Source organism: Macaca fascicularis, chromosome 4, assembly GCF_037993035.2.
Source record: "Macaca fascicularis isolate 582-1 chromosome 4, T2T-MFA8v1.1".
Classification (NCBI taxonomy): domain Eukaryota; kingdom Metazoa; phylum Chordata; class Mammalia; order Primates; family Cercopithecidae; genus Macaca; species Macaca fascicularis.
In genome coordinates, this window is record NC_088378.1 from 134,793,337 (window position 1) to 134,816,552 (window position 23,216).

At 44.2% G+C, this 23,216-nt stretch overlaps 2 protein-coding genes across 11 annotated transcripts in view; one reads left to right on the forward strand and one right to left on the reverse strand.

Annotated features, from left to right (window-relative positions):
- The window catches only part of C4H6orf89 (chromosome 4 C6orf89 homolog), a 45,263-nt gene extending 43,617 nt beyond the window's left edge, over positions 1-1,646 (reverse strand). For 6 of the 10 annotated variants that reach the window (XM_045390779.2, XM_074038206.1, XM_045390770.2 and 3 more), the window contains exon 1: positions 1,579-1,646. The gene's annotated coding sequence lies outside the window, so the exon portion shown is untranslated. Of the gene's footprint in view, positions 1-1,247 lie in introns of all 10 variants that reach the window. The other 4 variants (XM_074038200.1, XM_074038189.1, XM_074038192.1 and 1 more) reach the window with 2 other exon arrangements.
- On the forward strand, positions 1,535-22,055 carry PPIL1 (peptidylprolyl isomerase like 1). Its single transcript, XM_015448794.3, has 4 exons — positions 1,535-1,810; positions 4,687-4,841; positions 20,225-20,293; positions 20,846-22,055. Exons 1-4 carry the CDS (start codon positions 1,755-1,757, stop codon positions 21,064-21,066), a joined length of 501 nt encoding a protein of 166 aa, XP_015304280.1. The 5' UTR covers positions 1,535-1,754; the 3' UTR covers positions 21,067-22,055.
- The last annotated feature ends 1,161 nt before the right edge of the window (positions 22,056-23,216 follow it).

Below are 23,216 nucleotides of genomic sequence, written 5' to 3' on the forward strand. Positions count from 1 at the left end.
ACTCCTGACCTCAGATGATCTGCCCGCCTCGGCCTCCCAAAGTGCCGGATTACAGGTGTGAGCCACTGCACCCAACTTACTGTGTGCTTCTTATTACAGTCCTCATTCCACGCTCCTTTAGCTACGTATTTATTTGCCTATCTCTCCTAGAATGTGAGTTTCTTTAGGGCAGGGCACTGTGTGTGTGAGACTCATCCCTGTCTCCTCAGTGCCAAGTGACTGGTAGGAGCTGCAGTAAAAGATTTAGGAAGAAAGTGATCATGATCTTGGGGGTGGCTTTTCAATATTCAGACATTGGAGCCTGGGAATGGCACATGCCTCCCAGGATATACAGTAAGGAACTACATAAAGTCCAGAGAAGGGCAACTCAAATTAACAACAGACTAAACAGACCAAGGATTAAGACTTTTTCATCCAGCTCAAGGGCCACAAGGTGGGCATGAACTTCAGATTGCAGGAGGTGTAAAAATTATACTTTAGCATTTATCAGTTTAAAATGTAGTGTTCCGTTCATTATTCATTCAACAAAAGCTGAGCACCCTGTGCTCAGTACTGTGCAAGAAGAGCACAAAGATGAAGGATGCCCAGCTCCTCTCTCAAGAAACTGTCTAGTTTATCTTTACAACCTTGTACATCCTTATTCCTTGTTGACAATTAGGGACACTACAGTTGAACTGTCGTTAAGAGCACAAGTGCACCAGCTGTAGTACTTTAAGCAAGTTATTTAATCTGTAAGGCTCAGCTTCCTCAAAGTAAAATGGGAATAGTAATATCTACCTTGTGGGGTTTTGAAGATTAAGCATGAAAATACGCAATAAAATGCTTAGCTTGATGCCTGGCACATAGTAAACATTCAACCATCATTATTAAGTGGTGTGCAAAGCATTTACAGCATAAGTTTAGTTACTCTATTTCATTCTTGTCTTCCCTCCAAACATTATAGCTCCTCTAATTTGCTTCTCTTCCTCGGGCCCTGCGCAAACCCTCCTAACAACTTTCAGGTACCATCTATCCCAACCAATGATGTTAAGCCTTGTTCTTGCTCTGATCCCTTTGTCCTGCTTTCTCCTGTGTCTTCCTTTCTTTATCTCCCATTTTCTTCCTGCCCTTTCCCTCTCTCTTCTCCTCAGACTCCTTGTCTTTGGATTCTGCAGGCTCAGATTTGCTTTATGCCTATGTAAAAACAAGTATTTAACTGCCGAGTCTGTTTTCAGATCTGAAAAATGGGAATAATACTATCTACTTACAGAATTGTTTTGTGGAGTAGATGAGATAAGAAAGTGCAAGCACTGTGTACATCGTACAGCGCCTTACAAAAATTCTTTACTGGCATCTCTAAACTGTTCCCTTTCATTCTCTGCCTCCCCTTCCCGTCCCTGCCCAATTGTGAGACTAAGAAATTCTTCGAATTTAATGTTAGGACATAACTCCAACCAGAGCCTAGCTTTTCTGGTTGTTCCCGCCTTCCATGCCTAAACGAACCAATCAGATCGCCCAGAGTGGCGCCACTTGGAGACCACCGCGAATGAAGTTTGCATTTTTCTCTGTTCTCGCGCCCAGCTTCTTCTCGCCTCCCACCTCAGCTTCCCGGCATTGGAAGAAGGGACCGTCCTCTTCCTCGTCCTGGCCACCCAAATCCTGGTATCGAAAGGGTTGAACGGCGGGGACCGGAAGTGTGCAGCAGCGGCGGGTCCCCAGCTAATCGACGCCGGAAGTAGCCATTGCTAGAGAAGCATTCCGCCGCCGGCTTCGCTATGGCGGCAATTCCCCCAGATTCCTGGCAGCCACCCAACGTTTACTTGGAGACCAGGTGAGGGGGTTCGGACCTCTGGGGCTGGCAGAGGAGACACGGAGCCCGGGCCTCACCACGGGTCTCCGTTCCTGGCGCGTTCCTCCGGGAGCCCGGCCTCCACGTGGAGGGGCGTGGAGCAGCGGCCGAGACGGCCCCCAGAGGGTTGAGAGGGGACCGCCATCGCCCGCGTCCAAGCTCCGCGCGGTTTTCTGCTGAGGTCTCAGCAACAGCTGCCTCATTGTCCTCCTTCCTCCAGTCCACTCATTCATTCATTCATTCATTCGTTCATTCATTCATTCATTCAACAAGCGTGTAATGAGGCCGCAAGCCAGGCACATAGGATATAAATTCTGAGGAGATAGCGGTAGATAAAAAACACACAGCCCTGCCTTTAGGAGCTTACGGTATACTGAAAGAGACAGACATGTAAACATTACGTGATAAGTAGTACAGTTGTAGAAACAAATTCCAATAAAATACAGGAAGAAGCACATTTTCCCCACTATCAAAGAGTGATGTGGTAACCAGCCTGCTAGCGCCATGCCCCGCTGTATGTCATCTCATTTAGTTTAATCTTAGCAACCCAAATCATGAAGGTATTATTTAACTTTCTCCCTTTCAATATTAGCAGGAGGAAACGCCGAATTTACAGATTAAAGCCTTGACCAAAGCCACACAGCTAGTAACTGGAAGAACCTCGTTTGGAGCCTGGTGTGCCCGTCTCACCTTGCAAGTTCTTTAGCTCTATTCATTTCATTGCCTCTTTGGAAAAAGCTCAAAGTGATCTTTACAAAATAGGACAAGGAAGGGATCCTGCTCAAAAACCTTTAATAATGTCTTGCTGCTTTAACAGTATAAAGTAAAAACGTATTAATCCTGGCATTCAAGGTGATTTTTTTCATCTGGCCCTTGTCTACCTGCCATGCCCCCTTCAGCGGCCAGAGACCAGCTAAGGTCCTCTGCCTTTCTGTTCTTGCCCACTGCTGCTTTCAGCCAAAGCAGAGTTCTGTCAGTCCTCTCTATATTTGCTCATGCTGTTCATGCTCCCTGGCCATCTTCCCCACCTTCTTTTATGGTAAAATTCTACATCTTCAGGCTCCAACCTGTAGTTTCTGAATTCTCCTGTTGGTATTTTTTAAAGTTGCAAAATAAATTGTTAAATCCAAGCAATGTGGACATACAGAGTAAGAAGTGAAAGCCACCTCCTTCCTGAAAACACTATCAACGGTTTGTTGGATAATTGTCCAGACCTTTTTCTATGTACACATAAACCTCTTTTTTATGCTTTTTTTAACATAAAAAAATGGGATCATATGATCATACTCTATGTATGTTTTTTCTGTAACTTGGTTTTCTTTCACTCAGTAATTCAGCTAGCTGCCCATAGGATGGATAGTTGATATTTTAGGTATTTCCTATTTCAAGGACATTTAAGTTGCTTCCTTTTTTTTTTTTTTTTTTTTGGCTATGACAAATACTGAGATGAACATCCTTGCACATATTGTATCCTTAGGCAGTTTTGTATATTTTCCTAGAGGATACTTGGAAGTTGAAATTGCTGAGGTATGCACATTTCAGAAGTGTATATGTACTTCCTGATTGTCTTTCCAAATGGCTACTTCCTGTATGTTGAAAATATCCACCAGAATGTAAGCTTCATGAGGGAAACAGTGCCTAAAATAGTGCCACGCACAGAGTAACTGTTAGTCTGTGTTGAATGGGAGCAGTGTGAAAGATGAATTGCAGGCAGGAAGGCTGTTAGCTATTTTCTAGCACATTCCTCATATACTAATAGAGTGTTTACACTGTGCAAGTCACCGGGCATTCAGACTATACAGAGATACAGAGTTGACTCAATTCTCACATCTGGCCTGGTGCCGTAACTCACATCTGTAATCCAGCACTTTGGGAGGCCAAGGCAGGTAGATTGCTTGAGCCCAGGAGTTCAAGACAAGCCCGGGCAACATGGCAAAACCCCATCTCTACAAAAAAAATACAAAAAATTAGCTGAGCTTGGTGATGCGTGCCTGTAGTCCCAGCTACTCAGGAGGCTGAGGTGAGGGGATCACTTGAGCCCGGGAGGCAGAGGTTGCGATTAGCTGAGATTGTGCCACTGCACTGTAACCTGGGTGACAGAGGAGACCCTTTCTCAAAAAAAAAAAAAAAAAAAAAAATTGTCACATCCTTGGAGCTTAAAGTCTAGGTATGTGTTGGAGTAGAGGGGAAGGCACCTGTCCTTTCTCTTGCCTGTTCCTTATCTTTTAGTAGTACTGGGGAGGAAAAGCACTCATCCTATTGGGAGGTGCAAAGATTCAAAGTTATCAGGTTTTGCCTTTGTTATACTCTCTCCCAAACAAACACAAACTATACCTTTTATTAAAATTTTTTGAATAAGTAATATACTTACTTGGATCAAAAATACAAAAGTTTTTAAAAGGTATTCATTAAACATCTTCCTATTTTCCATCTACCCAGTCCCTACCCCCACCCAGAAACTTCTAAATAAATATGAACTCCTGATATTTTAATGTCTCTTTTTTAAAAAAATTAAAAATTAAGTGTAATAATTTTTTTCCTAATTTAGGGGTTGGTTATATGGTTTCAGATAGTCAGATATATATATAGAGAGAGAGTATTAGAATTTTGAGTTCTCCATGCTTGTAATTTTGCTGAAAAGAAGTACCCAGAACACCTGCATGTTTTACTCAAAAAAGATAATTGGTGTTTATGTTACTTGCATTGTGGTGTTTTCCTTTGCTGAGCATGAAATCCAGTGGTTATCACAATTTCATGACTTACAAGCTTGAAAAGCAAGAGTCCTGGAGCAGTCCCGTAATATTCCTGTCTGCCCTGACCTTGTTCTTTACTGGAGCTGTTGTCCTCTCCCTCTGCAGCATGGGAATCATTGTGCTGGAGCTGTACTGGAAGCATGCTCCAAAGACCTGTAAGAACTTTGCTGAGTTGGCTCGTCGAGGTTACTACAATGGCACAAAATTCCACAGAATTATCAAAGACTTCATGATCCAAGGAGGTGACCCAACAGGGACAGGTACAGTTAAGCCAACATTAGTTTATGTTTTCTTTTTTTTTTTTTTTTCTTTTTTGTCTTTTTTTTCTAAAGCCAACATTAGTTTCTGAAGTCTCATAAATAGGCGATAAGGCAGCCAGAGCTCTCTTTTCCACTGACTAAGGTCTGTGTTGGTTGATTCTGGTGACAACTCCTTCCTTCATCAAACACACATGTGTGGAATTGACCAGAAACCAACCTTTATTCCTAGGCTTGGTAGAGATTTTCGTAACTTACATGTACTGCTTACTAAGAACAAATAATATTTGTCTGAATTATAGTGATGCAAGTAGTCTGATCAATAAAAAGGAAAGACTTTATAATATTTTGAGAATAATAAAATCCTGGGTTCTTTTATCGATTCATTCATTTAACAAATGAGTGTCTGTTTTGTGTCAGATACTTTTTTAAGCTCTAGGGAGATACCTATAAAGAAAGAGACAGAATTCTTGCTCTCTATAAAGCAGGAAAAGGGTGTGGGGATGGAATTTTAGTAGAAAAGTCAAGGAACTCCTCTCTGACATGATTGGAGAAGAGATCTGAAAGAAGTAAGAAAGTGAACCTTGTAACTCGGGGGAAAACATTTTGGATGGAGGGAAGAGCAAACACAGAGGTCCTGAGGCAGGAACCTGTGCTGGAAATCATAAGGTATGATACCTTACAGGGCATGGTAGAGACTGGGTTTTACTCTGAGTAAGATGTGAGCCTTTGGAGAGTTTTGAGCAAAGGAATGCTGTGATCTGATCTATGCTTTAAAAGGATCACTCTAGGCTGGGCACAGTGACTCAGGCCTGTAATCCCAGCTCTTTGGGAGCCCGAGGCAGTTGCATCATTTGAGGTCAGGAGTTCAAGACCAGCCTGACCAACATGGTGAAATGCTGTGTTTACTAAAACACAAAAATTAGCCAGGCAGGGTGGTGGGCACCTGTAATCTCAGCTACTCGGGAGGCTGAGGCAGGAGAATTGCTTGAACCCAGGAGATGGAGGTTGCAGTGAGCAAAGATCGTACCACTGCAGTCCAGCCTGGGTAACGGATCAAGACTCCCTCTCAAATAAATAAATAAATAAATAAATAAAAGGATCACTCTAGCTGCTGTTTAGAGAATAGATGTAGGGGCAAGATGTGACCACTATGTAAATAGTTGTACTGTATTGTTTGGGGAGTAATGACAAGAAAAATAGTTCTATATATGTTCAGTACAGATGCTTGATATTTTCAATCGTGGTTAGTTGAATCCATGAATGTAGAATCCACATGTAGGGAGGGCCAACTATGCTCGTGAGTAAGTAGTTGGATAGGAATATGGGGTTCAGGGAAAGACCTGGTATGGAGGTATTAATTTGGGAGTTACTGGCATTTAGATGGGGTTTATTAGTGAACTGGTGGAACACTTACTCATTTCAAGGGCCCTTGCTTCTCAGTCTGCTTTTTCTCTGCTAATATCTGCTCGTTTGCCTTTAAACAAGTTTGGTTTTCTCTGTGGCAGAGTCTTTTCTCAGTCTTGTTCTTTTTTGTCATTCTCAATTGTCTCATGATTTATCTAAACTATGGCCAGAAGCATTCAGGTGTTTTTTTGTTTTTTGTTTTTTGTTTTAATGTATATGGATGCATTTCAAAATACAGAATATATAAGCAGAGAAAAGGGGAAAAATCATTCATAAGCATAGCTCCTAAAGATTTCTAACCATCATTAACTAATCCCTCAATATCCCACCTTTCAGAAAGGAACAGTGTTAACTTTTGGTGCCCATCATTCTAGACGTGTTTCTTTTCAGATGTCTGGTTTTTTTTTTTTTTTGAGACGGAGTCTCACTGTGTCTCCCAGGCTGGAGTGCAGTGGCGTGATCTCGGCTCACTGCAAGCTCCGCCTCCCAGGTTCACGCCATTCTCCCGCCTCAGCCTCCCAAGTAGCTGAGACTACAGGCGCCCGCCACCACGCCCAGCTAGTTTTTTGTATTTTTAGTAGAGACGGGGTTTCACCATGTTAGCCAGGATAGTCTCGATCTCCTGACCTCGTGATCCACCCGCCTCGGCCTCCCAAAGTGCTGGGATTACAGGCTTGAGCCACCGCGCCCGGCCAGATGTCTGGTTTAAAGGATAACAAGATAAATGGAAATAGTTTCAAAAAATAGGATATATTATATATGCTATTGTTTTTAAAGCAGAACATACTACATTTAATTTCATATACAGAGAACAGAATATTTGACTTCCTACAGTGAAAGATGAGGCAATTAGTACTTAAATTTCTACCCATTCTTATCTTTCCCCGACCTTAATTTTTGTTGTTAGTCTTATTATTATCTGTTCTGCACTCATCATTCCTTCAGCTACAGTGGGGGTCCTACATTTCAGTGTATTTCGTGTTCACAACTTACTTCGCTTTCACCTTCGCAAGTGCTGGAGGGCAGGATTTCTTGTGTGTTGGTTTTTTGTGTTTTGTTTCAGAATGCTCAAGGATCACAATTGTCCAGTGGTTTTTTATTATTAGAGCTGGAATGTGTTGTATTTTTAAGCTCATTTATGTTTGAGAATTTCTGCCTGTTACCTTTATACTTGAAAAGAGATAGCATGCTGGCATGCTCAGCCCCCTCACTGTGCAATACACTGTGCCGCCTTGGGACTTCACAGAGTCCCCACCAGCAAGAAGGCTCTCACCACATGTGGCCCCTTGACCTTGGACTTCTCAGCCTCCACAACTGTAAGAGATAAATTCCTTTTTTAAAATAAATTTTTTAGGCCAGGTGTGGTGGCTCACACCTGTAATCCCAGCACTTTGGAGGCTGACGTGGGAGGATCACTTGAGTTCAGGAGTTCAAGACCAGCCTGGGCAACATAGTGAGACCCCATCTCTACAAAAAACAAAAAATTAGCCGGGCATGGTGGCATATGCCTGTAATCCTAGCTACTTGGAAGACTGAGGTAGGAGGATCACTGGAACCTGGGAGGTTGAGATTGCGGTGAGCCATGATTTTGCCCACTGCACTCCAGCCTGAGTGACAAAGTGAGACCCTATCTCTAAATACATAAATTAATTAAAAGTGTTTAAAGGGAAGAAAAAAAGACCATAACTGGGTATGCTGAGATCTTTTTAGACATTTCTGATCAATTGCCTTCTGGTTTGGTTTTTTATTGTTTGTTTTTGTTGTTGTTTGGTTTTTTTGGAGACAGGGTTTTGCTCTGTCACCCAGGCCCGGGTTCGAGTACAGTGGTACAATCATGGCTCACTGTAATCTCCATCCCCTGGGATCAAGCATTTCTCCCACATCAGCCTCCCAGGTAGCTAGGACTACAGGCATTCACCACCATGCCTTGCTAATTTTTAAATTTTTTATAGAGTTGAGGTCTCATTGTGTTGCTGAGGCTGGTCTCAAACTCCTGGGCCTAAGTATCCCTCCTGCTTCGGCCGCCCAAAGTGTTGGGATTATAGGCATGAGCCATCATGCCTGACTGCCTTCTGGTTTTTGAATATGGTTTTGGAGAATACTGAGGCCAGATTTACTCTTTCCTTCAAATCAGGGATAATTTTTTGATTTCTATTTCTGAGTATTTTCTCTGTTATACTTACTGGATTTTCTATTTCAGGAAATTAGTTATTTGTTTCATCACCTTTGCCTTCCATATTTATCACATTTCTTTTGATTGTGTGATAGGATTTTTTTTCTTTTTTCCCTGTATTCACTAAAATAATTTCAGACCTTTACTCTATGCCTTACTCAATTTTCAGTCATGTCTATTTTGTTCTTTACTGCTCTAGTTTATCTACTAGCTCATTACGGGTGCCATTTGGATCTAAATTTGTTTCCTTCGCTCTGCAATCTTTTCATCTTATTCTGTGGCATATTATCTTGTCTTTGAGCTTTTGTTATATTAGATTTTTACTTCTCTTGAATCATCCATAGCTTGAGATAGCCATGGAGAAGCCACTTTCTCCCAGACTGAGTTCCTGGGTTTTCTTTTCCTTCCTCCCCTCCTTCTTTCTGTCCTTCTGTTGGTTGTGGTATGTTTGCCTAGTTTCCATGCCATTTGTTTTCATCTTATCCATGCTTGATGTCAGCACCTACATTATCCCCACCTTTTACTTGCTCAGATACAGTGTGTGGAGTCTCCTTGTCATTCTCCCCACTTACGTGGAACTGGTTGTCTTCCCCACTTCAAATGTTAGGTTGCTTTCTCTCTATTCTATTCTACCCTGAAGAGGTGCAGGAGAGAACCGGAGCTCAGCTCATGCTGAGTGAGCCCCTTGTCGGAGGGCTAGCCTCTGTTCTGTCTTCCCAGACTCCATTAAAGTCTTGTCCCAGAGCCCCCTCCACCATCCAGTGGTGTCCCTCTGTCACCACTCCAGGATCTGGGTAGTCCTCGAGGATGGCCCAGCACCCTGGAAGGTGGCCTGCCCTGCTTGCCTGCCCTGCCACTCTCGAGCATCTGTGATATGCATGGGCTTCTGCCCTCAAGGGCTTTCCTTAACTTTTTCAGAGCTGCTCACCCATTCCCCTGTTGGCTTCTCACAATTGGAGGGTATTTATGAGAATCTCAGCATGACATTTCTTTCCTGGTTATTAGTTTCAGGGAATACAGGTGGAAGAATTTTCTATTTTTTCCTCTTGGCTGACTCTTTTTACAATTTTAGCATGTTTGTTTCCCTTATTTCGTTGATGCTGGTGAACTTTTGGCTTTTTAATTTTTAATTTTTGTGTCTTCACTTTATTGGGTGTTGGGAGCATGTGGTAAATGTGCCTGATAGCAATAACTGAAGCATACATACCCTTAGAATGACCCTGTATAGCAGACGCATCTGAATGTGTGTTCTGAGCTAGGGAATCCAGGAGTAGCCAACCTGGAGGTTCCTTCCTTGTCTATAAAGGGACATCTGAGCCCCTGGCTCGTCCTTTGAAACATGGGCCGCACACAGGTTGAGGCCCTGAGTTTTGGGTTGAGTGAAGTTTGCCAGGTAGATATTGTTAGGGAGAAGGTGCTAAGTGGAAATGCTATGTAAACTGCATGCTTTTTGCAAGCCATTGTGGTTCTCCCGTCCAGCCCGCCACCACTGGGCTCTCTCCCCTGTATGTAAGTCCCCAATAAAACCCCATGTCTCATTTGCTGGCATTAGGTCTCTTCGGCCTATTAAACCTGGTGCCATCCCCATTGGAGTCGATAGGGGTTCAGCACAACAGGGAGGCAGAGTCTAGTCCTGCTTCATTCTACTTTCTTTGTCTGAAAGGGTTCCATCGATATGTCGATGTACTTCTTTCCTGTCTTCTTCCTCTCTCCCCGTCATGTTGTTATGAAATAAATTTTAATTCTTAATACCAGTGAACCGAGAGTCCATGATTAGGGTACAAGTATTGGAAGTGACTCAGGTGTGAGTTGCTCATGCCAGAGCTTTTCTATATTTCTGTAGTTGGTTCATGATCCTTCATAATGTCACATTTCCATGCTGTAATTTTAATGAAATTGAATCACTCAAAAGATCTTCAAATAACTGCACCCAGCCTCAAGTAAAATGAATGATTGAGCAGCCCACTGGCAAGTCTGTGGTGGAAGGCAAACAGGAGTTAGGCTCTCCTGGGTCACTAGTTCATATTTTCTAGCTGATTAGGTGACGCATTTTTTGCTAAACATCTCAGATGGGCAGCAAATGACATCCTGGGCTCTTCAGCAAGTTGATGTAGCACTTCCATTCCTCAGTCTGACTACTGTGGAACCATTCTTTCCACATGCTTTCTTGTAATACATCTTTGCCAGATGCTTTGTCAGTTCAAATACCCTTTGACTTCCTGCTTCATTTCATTTTAAACCATTTTTCTACCTTCAATTTTCCCATATTATAATAACTATAGAAGCTCTTTCCTCAGCCCTCTGAGTATCTTTTATCTGTTTCTACTAACCTTTCTCTCCTCTCTGTAAGACATAACATCCTGGCAAGCTCTTCCTTTAGCTCTTCCTGCTCTGCACTTGGTCTCACAGTGCTCACCAGCTGCTGTGATTGCTGTGATTAATTATATGCTGATTATCCTGTGCGTCACTCTCACTTTGATTTCATCTCTCCTCTTAGTAGCCCCAGGAACACCTGAAATTTAACGTGTTGAACAGCAAGCTCTGTTAATTTTATTCATTTGATGAGTATTTGCCAAGAGTCTGCTGGGTATCCTGTGCTATTCTAAGGCCTATGAGAAGCACTTAAGCATTAAAAGCCAAGGCATTTTCTTTTTCCTTGCAGTTCCCTGCCCTGCCAGGAAACAAACTATTCATTATAAGAAACAACTAGAATGGGGTAATATAAATATGCAAATGTATGATAGTATGATGTGGATTATGTGTATAATATAGGTTGGAGTAATTCATAATAAGGGGAAAAGTACAATGGAGTGAGATTAGGATGGGAAGGAGGCATATGCGAGATGGGTCTTGGGAAGTAGAGGGAAGGGCATTTTGGATTTAGGAAGAAGAGTGGGTACAGGGCAGGAGTGACAGAGGCAGGGGGAGGGAGGGAGCCCGCCACCCCAGGTGTCACATCTTCCACTCCAGACTGGCTCTTGTGACATCACCCAGCCACCTCTCCACACCTAGAACAAATGCATCAAATGTGATTCTAAGGCCTCTACAAAATTTATAGATCTCCAAACTGCCTGTTTAGGGGACAGTAAAGAGCAGTTAGGGGGCCGGTTAATGGAGACTCCTAGACAGAAGAGCTCAGATTTGATTGAGCATGACTCAGGGACCATTTGGGACTCTTGAGCCCAGCTAGGATAAGACATATCTGAGGAAATTTCATCCAGCTGTGGACTATGGCAAGACAGTGTGGTGCAGGGTGGAGAGCAGGACTGTGGAGCTTGGGCTTGCCTTGTGCTTCACATGAACACTTACTAAATGTAGAGGAGTTGCGTTACCCTGCTGAGCCAGCTCACCTGTCTGGAGTGTGGTTACATGCACCTCCTAGGCTGGCTGTGAGTAGTAAATGAGCTGATGTTGGTACAGTGGTTAGCATGGGCTTGACACAAAGTGGGAGCTCCAACGAATGTGACTTTTATTTATTTTGATTGTTAATTCATTTAGCAAATACCTATTAGACTCCTTCTGTAGGCCAGGCACTCTTCTAAAAGCTGGGGATATAACAGTGAATAAGAAAGCCCTTGCGGAACTCTCATTCTGGTGAGAGACGGAGAATGAAAAAGTACATAATGAACTGTCAGGGATGGCAGATGATATGGAAAAAAGAAGGTACTGCTGGGATGGAACAGGATTTCTCAACCTAGGCACTATTGACATTTAGAGCTGGATGATTCTTTGTTGGAGGGGGTGCAGTCCTGCACATTGAAGGATGGTTAGCTTCACGCTGGCTTCTACCTACTCGATACTGATAGAACCACTCAGTGTGACAACCAAAATTGTCTCCAGACATTGCCCACTGTCGCCAGGGGTCAAAATCACTCCCTGTTGAGAACCACTAGGCTAGAGGGTGAGGGAGGGGCTGGTTTGGTGAGTGTGGTTAGGGAAACCTCTCTGACAAGTAGAGAGCATTTGAACATAGTTGTGAAGGAAATGAAGTGGTGATCCATGAGACTGTCCAGGCCAAGGGCGCTCCGAAGAGAACAGCAGCCAGAGGCCTTAGACCAGAGTGTGCCTGGCAGGAAACGGCACAGGGGCCAGTGTAGCTGGAACACCTGAGAGAGTGGCGGGAGAGAGCTCAGAGAGTAGCAGAGTGCCCGACTGTGGGGCGTCTTGTAAGCTGTGGTGAGGATTGTGGATTTTGTTCTAAGAGTGATGCAGTGTTGATGGAGGGTTTCAAGCAGGGGAGTGCTGCGATTAGGCTTGTTTGAAAAGGATCCCTCTGGCTACCTTGTGAAGAATAGAGGGAGGCAAGGCTGGAAGCAAGGAGACCAGTGGGAAGATTTTATTCCTATTCAAGCTGGAGATGGTTGTCGTTTGAACTAGGGTGATAGCAGCTGTGTTAGTTCTGGTCCTCTGGGAAGCAGACACCAAGATAGAAGTTTATTGGGCTAACACCTGTGAAAGATAAAGGGGTGGGGAGCCAGGGTTGGAAGGCAAGGGCTTCACACAGCAGCGCAGGCCTGAGTAACACCTGTGAAAGCAGAGGGGCGCAGGAGGAGCAGCTGCCAGTGAGCAGCGAGGAACACCAGGAGAATGTGGAGCCGTGGAAGCCAAGGGAAGGCAGCAGCTCAAGCAGAAGGGTGACATCGAGTGTGGATCAAGTAAAGTGAGCGCTGAGGATTGACGACTGGGTATAGCCACGTGGAGGTCACTGGCGACCTTGACAAGAGCAGTTTCAGTGGAGCAGTGAGGGGCAAAAGTCTGAATGGAGCATGTTCCAGTGAGAATGGGGAGAAGTGGAGACAGTGGGTGTTGACAGCTTTTTCAAGGAGTTTTTCTGTGAAGGGATGTAGAGAAATAGGATACTTGGAAATAGAGTTTCGTTTTTTAAAATAGGAAATATCAATAACATGTTTAAATGCTGACAGGAATGCTCCATTAGAAAGAGAAAAATTGGTCTACTAGAGGGGGAGGTTGTAGTTGCTGAGTTCTTTAAAGGTGAGCAGGATTGGGTACGTGGTGGTGGGATAGTCATGGACAGTTTATTCACACAGTGTTTTAGGGAAGGGAGGTGGGTAGAGGTGTAGGAAGGGAAGGGGCTTTGGTAGTGAGAGCACGTGAAAGTTCTCTTGTGAAAATTCCTTCTTCTCAGTGAAATAAGAAGTAAGGTTCTCCTCAAAGAGTGAGAAGCAGCGAGGGAGTGGTGGAAATTGGAGAACAGAGGAACTGAATAAACCCAGGCAGGCTGGCTCCTGAGGTGGCAGTTTGAATCTTGACCAGCAGCTGCTTCTCAGGGACCATGCTCGGGTTACCTCAGTTAAAGGGGCTCTTCATCACTGACACTACTGTGTGTTTGCCTCATGTTATACATTCAATGGCTTCCATATGCTGTCTCATTTACTTCTCATAACAAGCCTGTGAGACGTAAGTGTTACTGCTACTCCCATTTTGCAGACGGGGGAACTGAGGCTTGGAGAAAAGTGTCTTGGTTAAGGTTAAACAGTAATTGCTGGAGGCAGAACTGGAATCCAGATCTCTCTGACCCCAAAGGCAAGTGAGAAAGAGAAGACCGCATCTTTAGAACCACAAAGCCCCTTAGAGGACTGGGGCATTGTTCCCGTCTGGTATATTAACAAAGTGATTGTGTCAAGTAGCAGTGCTTTTGGCTACAACTAACAGAAAAGCTAATCCCATGGGCTGTTTTTTCTTACACAACAGAACGTCTGGAAGTGAGCAGTTACTGTCATCTCTTCACCTGCCCAGAAGAGTTGTCAGGGATCTGGGCTTGCCGTATCTTTCCACTTCATTCATAATGTGTTGGCCTTTGGTCTTGAACTTGTTAGTCTTATGGTTGCAAGATGACTGCTGCTGTTCTGGCGTCACCCTACTTTCAAAGAAGGAAGATGGGGAAAGAGCTGTAGATGAAAGACAAAAGAGTATGTTTGTCTGTTTTTATCAGGAAAGCTGTAGCTTTCTCAGAAGCTTGACTCAGCGACTTCTGTTTATATCAGTAAGTCTGAACTGGGTCATCTGGCCACGCCTGTCTGCAAAATGGACTTGTCAGCACCTGCGTTTTTTTCTCTGAGGTTGAGGCAGGCTGTGGAGGAGGAGGTTGGGGGTGCTCAGGAGACTGCCGACGGACAGTGTCTGTTAGAGGCTCTCTTGCCAGAAGAGAGGCTTTGATTGGTCAGTTACCCTCTGGTGTCAAGTGCCCCACTGGATCTCCTTATAGGCCACTGCCCATCTGTGGGACTGGATATTAATCTATTATCCCATCAACTGTGGCGTGGGAGAGGCAGGGACAAGTAGCACCAAGTATGGTCATCTTGGTGTAAGACACTGCATCATGTCGCATGCCTTAGACATCATTTTGACAGGTTTCCACAGTGACTAAGAGGAGGAGGAAGGGACATCACAGGAGTCATGGGGACAAGAAAAGGGTTTTTTTGCATTTTGTTTTTAAGAAACAACACAGGCCGGGCACGGTGGCTCACGCCTGTAATTCCAGCACTTTGGGAGGCCGAGGCTGGCAGATCACCTGAGGTCAGGAGTTTGAGACCAGCCTGACCTCAACATGGTGAAACCCCATCTCTCCTAAAAATACAAAATTAGCCAGGCATGGTGGCGAGTGCCTGTAACACCAGCTACTCGGGAGGCCGAGGCAGGAGAATCATTTGAACCCGGGAGGCAGAGGTTGTGGTGAGCCAAGATGGCGCCATTGGACTCCAGCCTGGGCCACAAGAGCAAAACTCTGTCTTAAAAAAAAAAAAAAAAAAGGAAAAGGAAAAAAACACACACACACAGATCATAAAGAAGTTAAGGAATTTTAACTGCAAAGGTTCTGTGCACTGGAAGGTCCCATTAAAAGAATGAAAAAAGTTAACTGGGAAAAGGTATTTGCAAAACATTCACTGACAGAGGATTACTATCCATAATATACAATTGAGCCTTGACCAACATGGGTTTGAGCCATGCGGGTCCATACAGGTTTCGCAGGGCCCGCAGCGGGACTTGAGAAATGCAGGGATTTTGGTGTCACAGGGATCCTGGAACCAATGCCCTGAGTATACCAAGAGATGACTGTATGTATCAATTCCAAAATGTCATACCACTGAGTGGCCGTTCACAGAGGGGACAAGCTAAGTAAGCCAGTGAACATGAAATTATGCCAAACTTCAGAGAAATGCAGCTTAAAACACCACAAGAGGTCTCACACTTCTCAGACTGACAGAACGACCTAGAGCAGTAAGAGTGAGAGTGCTGCGGGGAGGGGTGCACATTGGTTCATCCTTTTCAATAAGGCATTTAGAAAAATCTAGCAATGATGAAATACTCAAACTATGACCCCATGTATCCCCTGTGAGGTATTGGCCCCCGAGAGCTCTTGCACTTGTGTTTCAGAGACAGTATAAGACTAGTTTTTATAGCATGGTCGATAATAGCCAAAACATTGGAAAGATCCTCGATATTAACACCAGAAAAGATAAGACAGAGCATTATGGTCATGCAGTGAGGTGAACACGACAGAGACCCTCCTGGAACAAAGTACGTGAGTCTCTCAAACAGTGGTGAGCAAAAAGCTAATTGCAGAAGAATATATAAAGTGTAATACCACTTATGTAAACTTAAAAACATGCAAAACAGCAATACTTTTTTTTTTTTTTAGGGATACATATATGTGTAGTAAAGAAGAAAATGCATGGAAATGCCAAATTCTTGTCAGACTAGTGGTTACCTGAGAGGAAAATGTGATTCTTTGAATCAGCTGTTAGCTCTTAGGAAAATGAGTGCTGGGGAGGGCTGCAGTGGGGTGTGTGCATGGAGTCTTAGCTGGATTTGCAATACTTTATTTCTTGGGGGCAGAGGTGGTCATAGATGTTGGTCATATTATTCTTTGTATGTTTGCGTGTCTGAAATAAATACATTGAATAAATGATCCCAAGAGAGGACAGAGGTCAGCAGAGGAAAAAAATCTTTTTTTTTGGAGACAGACGGGAGAGCAATGGCGCAATCACAGCTCACTGTAGCCTCAACCTCCTGGGCTTGAGTGATCCTCCTACCTCAGTCCCCTGAGTAGCTGTAGCTGGGACTACAGGCACGCGCCACCATGCCTGGCTAATTTTTGTAGAGACGGGTTTCACCATGTTTTCCAGGCTGGTCTCAACTCCTGGGCTCAAGAGATCCGCCCCCTTTAGCCTCCCAAACTGTTGGGATTATAGGTGTGAGTCACTTGCACCTGGCCAGAAAAGAATCTTGAACGTTCTTTTCTAACCTGTAATCAAAGGTTAGAAAACAGGTCTTGGCCAGGCGCGGTGACTCACGCCTGTAATCTCAGTACTTTGAGAGGCCGAGGCTGGCAGATCACAAGGTCAAGAGATTGAAACCATCCTGGCCAACATGGTGAAACCCCGTCTCTACTAAAAATACAAAAATTAACTGGGTGTGGTGGTGCACGCCTGTAGTCCCAGCTACTCAGGAGGCTGAGGCAGGAGAATCGCTTGAACCCGGGAGGCAGAAGTTGCAGTGAGCCGAGATCACACTACTGCACTCCAGCCTGGTGACAGAGCGAGATTCCGTCTCAAACACACACACACACACACACACACACACACACACACACACACACACACACACACACACACAAAATAGAAAACAGTTCTGTGCCTATCTTCATTGTGTCTGTGCTAGACCAGGCACAGAACCTGCAAAGCTTCCAAATTGTTGACTTTCTAACTGATAACTGACATCTGCGTAGCATGCTGTGCACTGGAGAGCTCTTTAATCATTCTCTGTACCTCTGCCACCTCTCACCTATTCCACGTGCCCAGAGGAACGTTTGAATTGGAATGATTTGTCTTTCTGACATTTTGCTGCAAACCCTACTGAGTTGAATTGGGTTATGAAAAGATAACGTATTATGAGTAAGATATTATGAAAACTCTGCCTATTGAGTAAAGGGGGTCTCCATGTTCTTTCCTCCTGTCTCCTCTGATTCCCACTTCATCTGTGACTTTTTTTTTTTTTTTTTTTGAGACAGAATCTCACTCTGTCGCCCAGGTTGGAGTGCAGTGGCGCAATCTCGGCTCAGTGCAACCTCCACCTCCTGGGTTCAAGTGATTCTCCTGCCTCAGCCTCCCAAGTAGCTGAGATTACAGGTGTGTGCCACCACGCCTGGCTAATTTTTTTATTTTTAGTAGAGACGGGGTTTCATCATGTTGGTCAGGCTGGTCTCAAACTCCTGACCTCATGATCCACCTGTCTCAGCCTCCCAAAGTGCTGGAATTACAGGTGTGAGCCACCACGCCCGGCCCATCTGTGACTCTTGACCGACCTATTCCTTAATGTACTTCTTGTTTGTGGTGATGTTTATGTGATGGTTTTCCATTCCTAGAGGGCAGAGCCCTGGGGGTTTTGTTCTGGCAGCCCTCAGGTTGCAGGGATCACACTTTGAAGGCTCAGGCCACAGATTGACAGTGTACTACTGAACTGAATCCTTAACTTGCTCACTCAAGTCCTGCACGCAGAGCCTGGCCTGTGTGGCGTCTGGCCCCACACCCTCTCCCTCTCTCTAGTCTCTGGTAACCCCAGCCAGGAACCTTGACTCTAGTGGTTGCCAAAGGACCAAGCAAAGGGGAGGATCAAGTCAGAGGGAATGTATTGGTTATATAATTGCTGTTTGGAAGTATACTGACAGGTTGGAATTTTTGGAATGAGTTTTACACAGTTTAGTATGGTTCAGTATTTTTCCAGAAGCATAGGTAGCCTGGGCCAAGTGGGAGGTTTCCCCTAGTCTGTTAGGATTCACCCCCATTCTTGTTTGCATGAGAACATCATTTTCTTCCGGAAAGGAAACGGGGGCTGTGACAGGCTCCCTGTGGTGAAGCCGACTAAAAGGTAAAGCAAAAGATTTTTACCATGGAAACACCTTAGCCATGCCCAGGGGCCTTGGGGGTGGACTTGGTGCTACTTTTATAGCAGGCAGTAGAGGAAGTGAGCTGCCAGCACTGGGCTGTGGGGCAAGCAGAGTACCCGTTGATCAATCCAGTGTTTACTTTGTTCTAGGCTGTTTTGTCATGACCGTTCAACTTGGAGAAACCAATGTAGTTCAGTAAGGCATATGATTGACTACATAATTGATTAGTATTCGTTAAGAAAGTTACCTCCTGTTATGACATGTTTTCCTGTGAGGAAACCATGTTTAACTTACATCCTTTTTTTTTTTTTTTTTTTTTTGAGACAGTCTTGCTCTGTCACCCAGGCTGGAGTGCGATGGTGTGATCTCAGCTCACTGCAACCTCCACCTACTGGGTTCAAGCAGTTCTCCTGCCTCAGCCTCCCAAGTAGCTGGGACAACAGGTGTGTGCCACCTTGCCTGGCTAATTTTTTTTTTGTATTTTTAGTAGAGACGGGGTTTCACTACGTTGGCCAGGCTGTTCTGGAACTCCTGATCTCGTGATCCGCCTGCCTCGGCCTCCCAAAGTGTTGGGATTACAGGCGTGAGCCACCGTGCCTGGCCTAACTTACATCCTTTTGCTCTTAGAACAAAACCTGCCTGAGCTTAGGGTATCCAGTCCAGTACCCTGCTCTTGTGGACATAATATAAATAACATTTGGTGATGATGCTGCTAGCAAATAATTCCCAATCCCATGTTTCTTCATTTTCTCTGTATTCATTTATTTAGAGTCAAGGTTTTGCCTCTTGCCTAGACTGGAGTACAGTGATGTGATCATAGCTCATTGTAACCTCAAACTCCTGGGCTCAAAGCAATCCTCCTGCTTCATCCTCCCAAAGAGCTAGGTAGGCATGTGCCACCCACCACATCTGGCTGAATTTTAAAATTTTTTTGTCAGTCAGGTGCAGTGGTTCATGCCTATAATCCCAGCACATGGGAAGCTGAGGAAGGAGGATTGCTTGATGCCAGGAGTTTGAGACCAGCCTGGGCAACATAGTGAGACCCCATCTCTTAAAAAAAAAATCTGTGGAGTCAGTGTCTCGCTCTGTTGCCCAGCTCAAACTCCTGGCCTCAAGCAGTCCTCCCACCTCGGCCTCCCAAAGTGCTGAGATTTTAGATGTGAGCCACCACACCTGGCCCTGTTTTCTCTTTATGATGTACTGCCTCACCTCTCGGTGACTCTGCCTACTGTAATGTCCCTTTCTGCCATGTTGCCACTTACCACTGTCCCTATTTCTCCTTCAGCTGGATAGCTTTAACTTAAATGAATTTTATTTTCCATCATCTAGGTTAAGGGTGGCAAATAGGTTTCAACTCTTGGGCTATTACTGATTAATTAATAATGGCTGCCTGAGTTCTGGGTTGGTAACGTTCAGAGGCAAATCTATCTGAGCAGGGAAGAATACTGATTGATTAGCAATGTCTGTGATGGGCACAGGGTTGGGACTTGGGGCACTCATGTCTAAAATACTCATAAAAATGTTAAAAATCAAGAAACCTCTTAACACATCAGATTATGAATGGTGGTTATCTCTAGATGGTTAGGTTACAGGGGATTTTAGTGTTCTTTTGATAATGTTCTATGTTTTCTACCTTTTTGATAGTGAACATGTATTATTTTAATGTGCAGGAAAAAATAGCATTATTTTGAAAAGGAAAGTCTTATTGGAATGAAACCAATGATTTGAATATGCTATTTGTGCTAGATTCTGTAGTTGCAATATGCCTAGCAGTGGGGTAGGTGTCACTGCCTTTTCCTTTCCTCCACTCTGAGAAGTCCTTTGACCCTGGGCCATCACTCTTGCTGTGAGATAGAATGTGTGACTGGCTGATTCATGTATCATCTTCTAATCGGGCAGGTCGAGGTGGTGCATCTATCTATGGCAAACAGTTTGAAGATGAACTTCATCCTGACTTGAAATTCACGGGTAAGTGTATAATTTGGCTGGACTGGTTAGGAACGGGGATTTTAAAAGCTCACTCTTTTGGCCATGATTCAAGGTGAATGCCTGACACCGTGGCATGGTGCCAGATAACTGCCCAGCCATGGCGCCATGAAGTGCCCTGGTGGATTAGAGAAAGCGGCGCCTCTCACAAAGTTCTGAGCAATTCTGAGTGCTGGTCGGGGTGTTCTAGACTCTAACTATTTGTTAAAGGTCATAGGATATCAAAAGTGTCCTCAAAGAAACAGGAAACCTTGCTGGGTTTTTGAGGGCAGTCAGGAACATGGTCCACAGTTAGTGAGGAGCATCAGGGGTCAAGGCTGGGGAATAGGTGAGGACAAGGAAGATGAAGTCGTCAGAGTAGTGTAGTGATGGCCTTTGAACAGGGCAGAAAGCCTGCCTTGAGTGGTTGTCCGGGTCTGGACAGAGGCCAGAACAAAGTCCTGGCTTCTTTTTCATCCCTAGGCTGGGGCAGCAGCTCTACACTGGACCTGTGGGGTTATTCATACTCTTTCCTTTCTTCCCTTTTCCCACCAGGGGCTGGAATTCTCGCAATGGCCAATGCGGGGCCAGACACCAATGGCAGCCAGTTCTTTGTGACCCTCGCCCCGACCCAGTGGCTCGACGGCAAACACACCATTTTTGGCCGAGTGTGCCAGGGCATAGGAATGGTGAATCGCGTGGGAATGGTAGAAACAAACTCCCAGGACCGCCCTGTGGATGATGTGAAGATCATTAAGGCATACCCTTCTGGGTAGACTTGCTACCCTCTTGAGCAGCTCTTCTGAGATGGCCCCAGTGGACCAGCTTCCAGATGACATAGAATGACATGTAATGCTAAATTTCATTTTGGCTTTGCAAATCATGAAGCTTAGGAGGCCTGGGGTCTTGGGAGAGTTAGAGATGGAAGTACATTTTAATAGGATGCTTCTTTTCTCTTCCCCCAGTGCCTAGGTTGCCAGAGCATTTGCACAAATGCCCCTGTTTATCGATAGGTGACTACTTACTACACATGACTCATAATGCTGTGTCTTGTGCATGTCTGCTCTGATATACTTCGAACAATGTAGCAGACACTGTCTTTTCTCAGTGGTTTTGCCTAACCAAACTTCTTCCTAAGGAGATTTGTATTCTGGCCTACACTGCAGTCCTTGATTGTTGACAGTCACAGAATTCCAAACCAAGTAGTGTCTATCAGCCCTTTTAACTCTGTGCACACCCTATTTACCCTATTTCAGTCTTACATTTGTTCTTCTAGGGAATGTATGCATCTCTATATATATTTTCCCTCTCAAAACCAGAACATCAACACTGCTGTTTCTGACACTTCAGACATCCCACGCAAAGCCACATTGAATTTTTGCCAAATGAAAAATGCATCCAACAATCAAGTTTCTAAGAAGGTGTCAAGTGGGGAATAATAATGTATAATAATCAAGAAATTAATTTATTAAAAGGAAGCAGAAACATTGACCATCTTTTTCCCAGAGAAGAGGAGAAATCTGTAGTAAGCAAAGGACAGACCATGAATCCTCCTTAAGAAGTAGTCCTCTCAGAAAGGAGAAGCGCCACTCAAGTTCTTTTAACCCAAGACTTTAGAGAAATTAGTCCGAGATTTTTATATGTTCAGTTGTTTATGTACAAAAATAACTTTCTGGATTTTGTGGGGAGGAGGAGGAGAGGAAGGAAGTTAATACCTATGTAATACATAGAAACTTCCAAAATAAAATGCCATTGATGGTTGAAATTGCTGCTGTGGTCTGATTCTAAATATTGTATGAGGTTCCAATAGTCATTTTAATCCCAGTCATTTTAAGTAGTATTGCAGAGATCGTATGTTCAAGATTTCACATCATTTTAGGCTTGTGGATCTCCAGTAGACTTAAGAGCAATTGTAACTTAAAAAGGGCAGAACCAGAGAAAGAAGTTAAGTGACAGAAATTGACATTTCTGAATAAGGGGTGTATTAGTCCGTTTTCACATTGCTATAAAGACACTACCTGAGAATGAGTCATTTATAAACAAGAGGTTTAATTGACTCACAGTTCCACATGGCTAGGGAGACCTCAGGAAACTTACAATAATGGTGGAAGGCAAAGGAGAAGCAAGCACCTTCTTTACAAGGTGGCAGGAGAGAGAGTGAGCACAGGGGAAACCACCATATTTAAACCATCAGATCTCGTGAGATCTCCTTCACTATCATGAGAACAGCATGCAGGGGGAAAATGCCCCATGATCCAGTCACCTCCCACCAGATCCCTCCCTCAACACAGAGGATTACAATTCGAGATGAGATTTGGGTGGGGATACAGAGCCAAACCATGTCGGGGGGATTGCCTGTAAGTGAACCGGGTGGATGTGCTAAGAGACCTGCACCATCCCTGGAATTTGCAGAGGGCCCACCTGTACATTGTTGTGGGACCAAGGGCAGTATGTGTTGTGGTGTTTGCTTCCTTAAGCTGGTAGCTCCTTGAAGAGGGGATTATAACTTTAATGTTTCTTACTACTCTATCAATTTTGGAAATGGTGATTTACTTTATGGAATGGCCAAACAAGGTTCTGTTCCCCAAGCCTTCCCTACCTTCAACCTCTTTCTCTACCTTTCTCTTTTCTCTCAGTAGCAAAAAAGCAAAACCCAACAACAAACTATATAAATGACTTTGTAACTTCCCAGAGATGATTTTTGTATGCAAAGTAATGTTCTACACTCTGGAAAAAATAGAAATATATTTCTTTCAGCCTGAACTGGGTGGACATAATTGGATCTGCCTCTGAGAGCAAGGAATAGCACCTGTTCACTAACCTCCCAGATTCGTAATCCTGAAAATCTCCACTTTCATCCAGGGCACAGGGGTGGTGGAAACATATCATGGCTACTCTGAAGCAAAGAAGGTTCTGCATGCCTTGG

Coding starts and splice junctions, on each gene's coding strand:
- PPIL1 (XM_015448794.3), top strand. CDS start 1,755: ATGGCGGCAATTCCCCCAGATTCCTGGCAGCCACCCAACGTTTACTTG. Junction 4,842..20,224: donor AGGTGACCCAACAGGGACAG/GTACAGTTAAGC, acceptor CTAATCGGGCAG/GTCGAGGTGGTGCATCTATC. Junction 20,294..20,845: donor TCCTGACTTGAAATTCACGG/GTAAGTGTATAA, acceptor TTTTCCCACCAG/GGGCTGGAATTCTCGCAATG.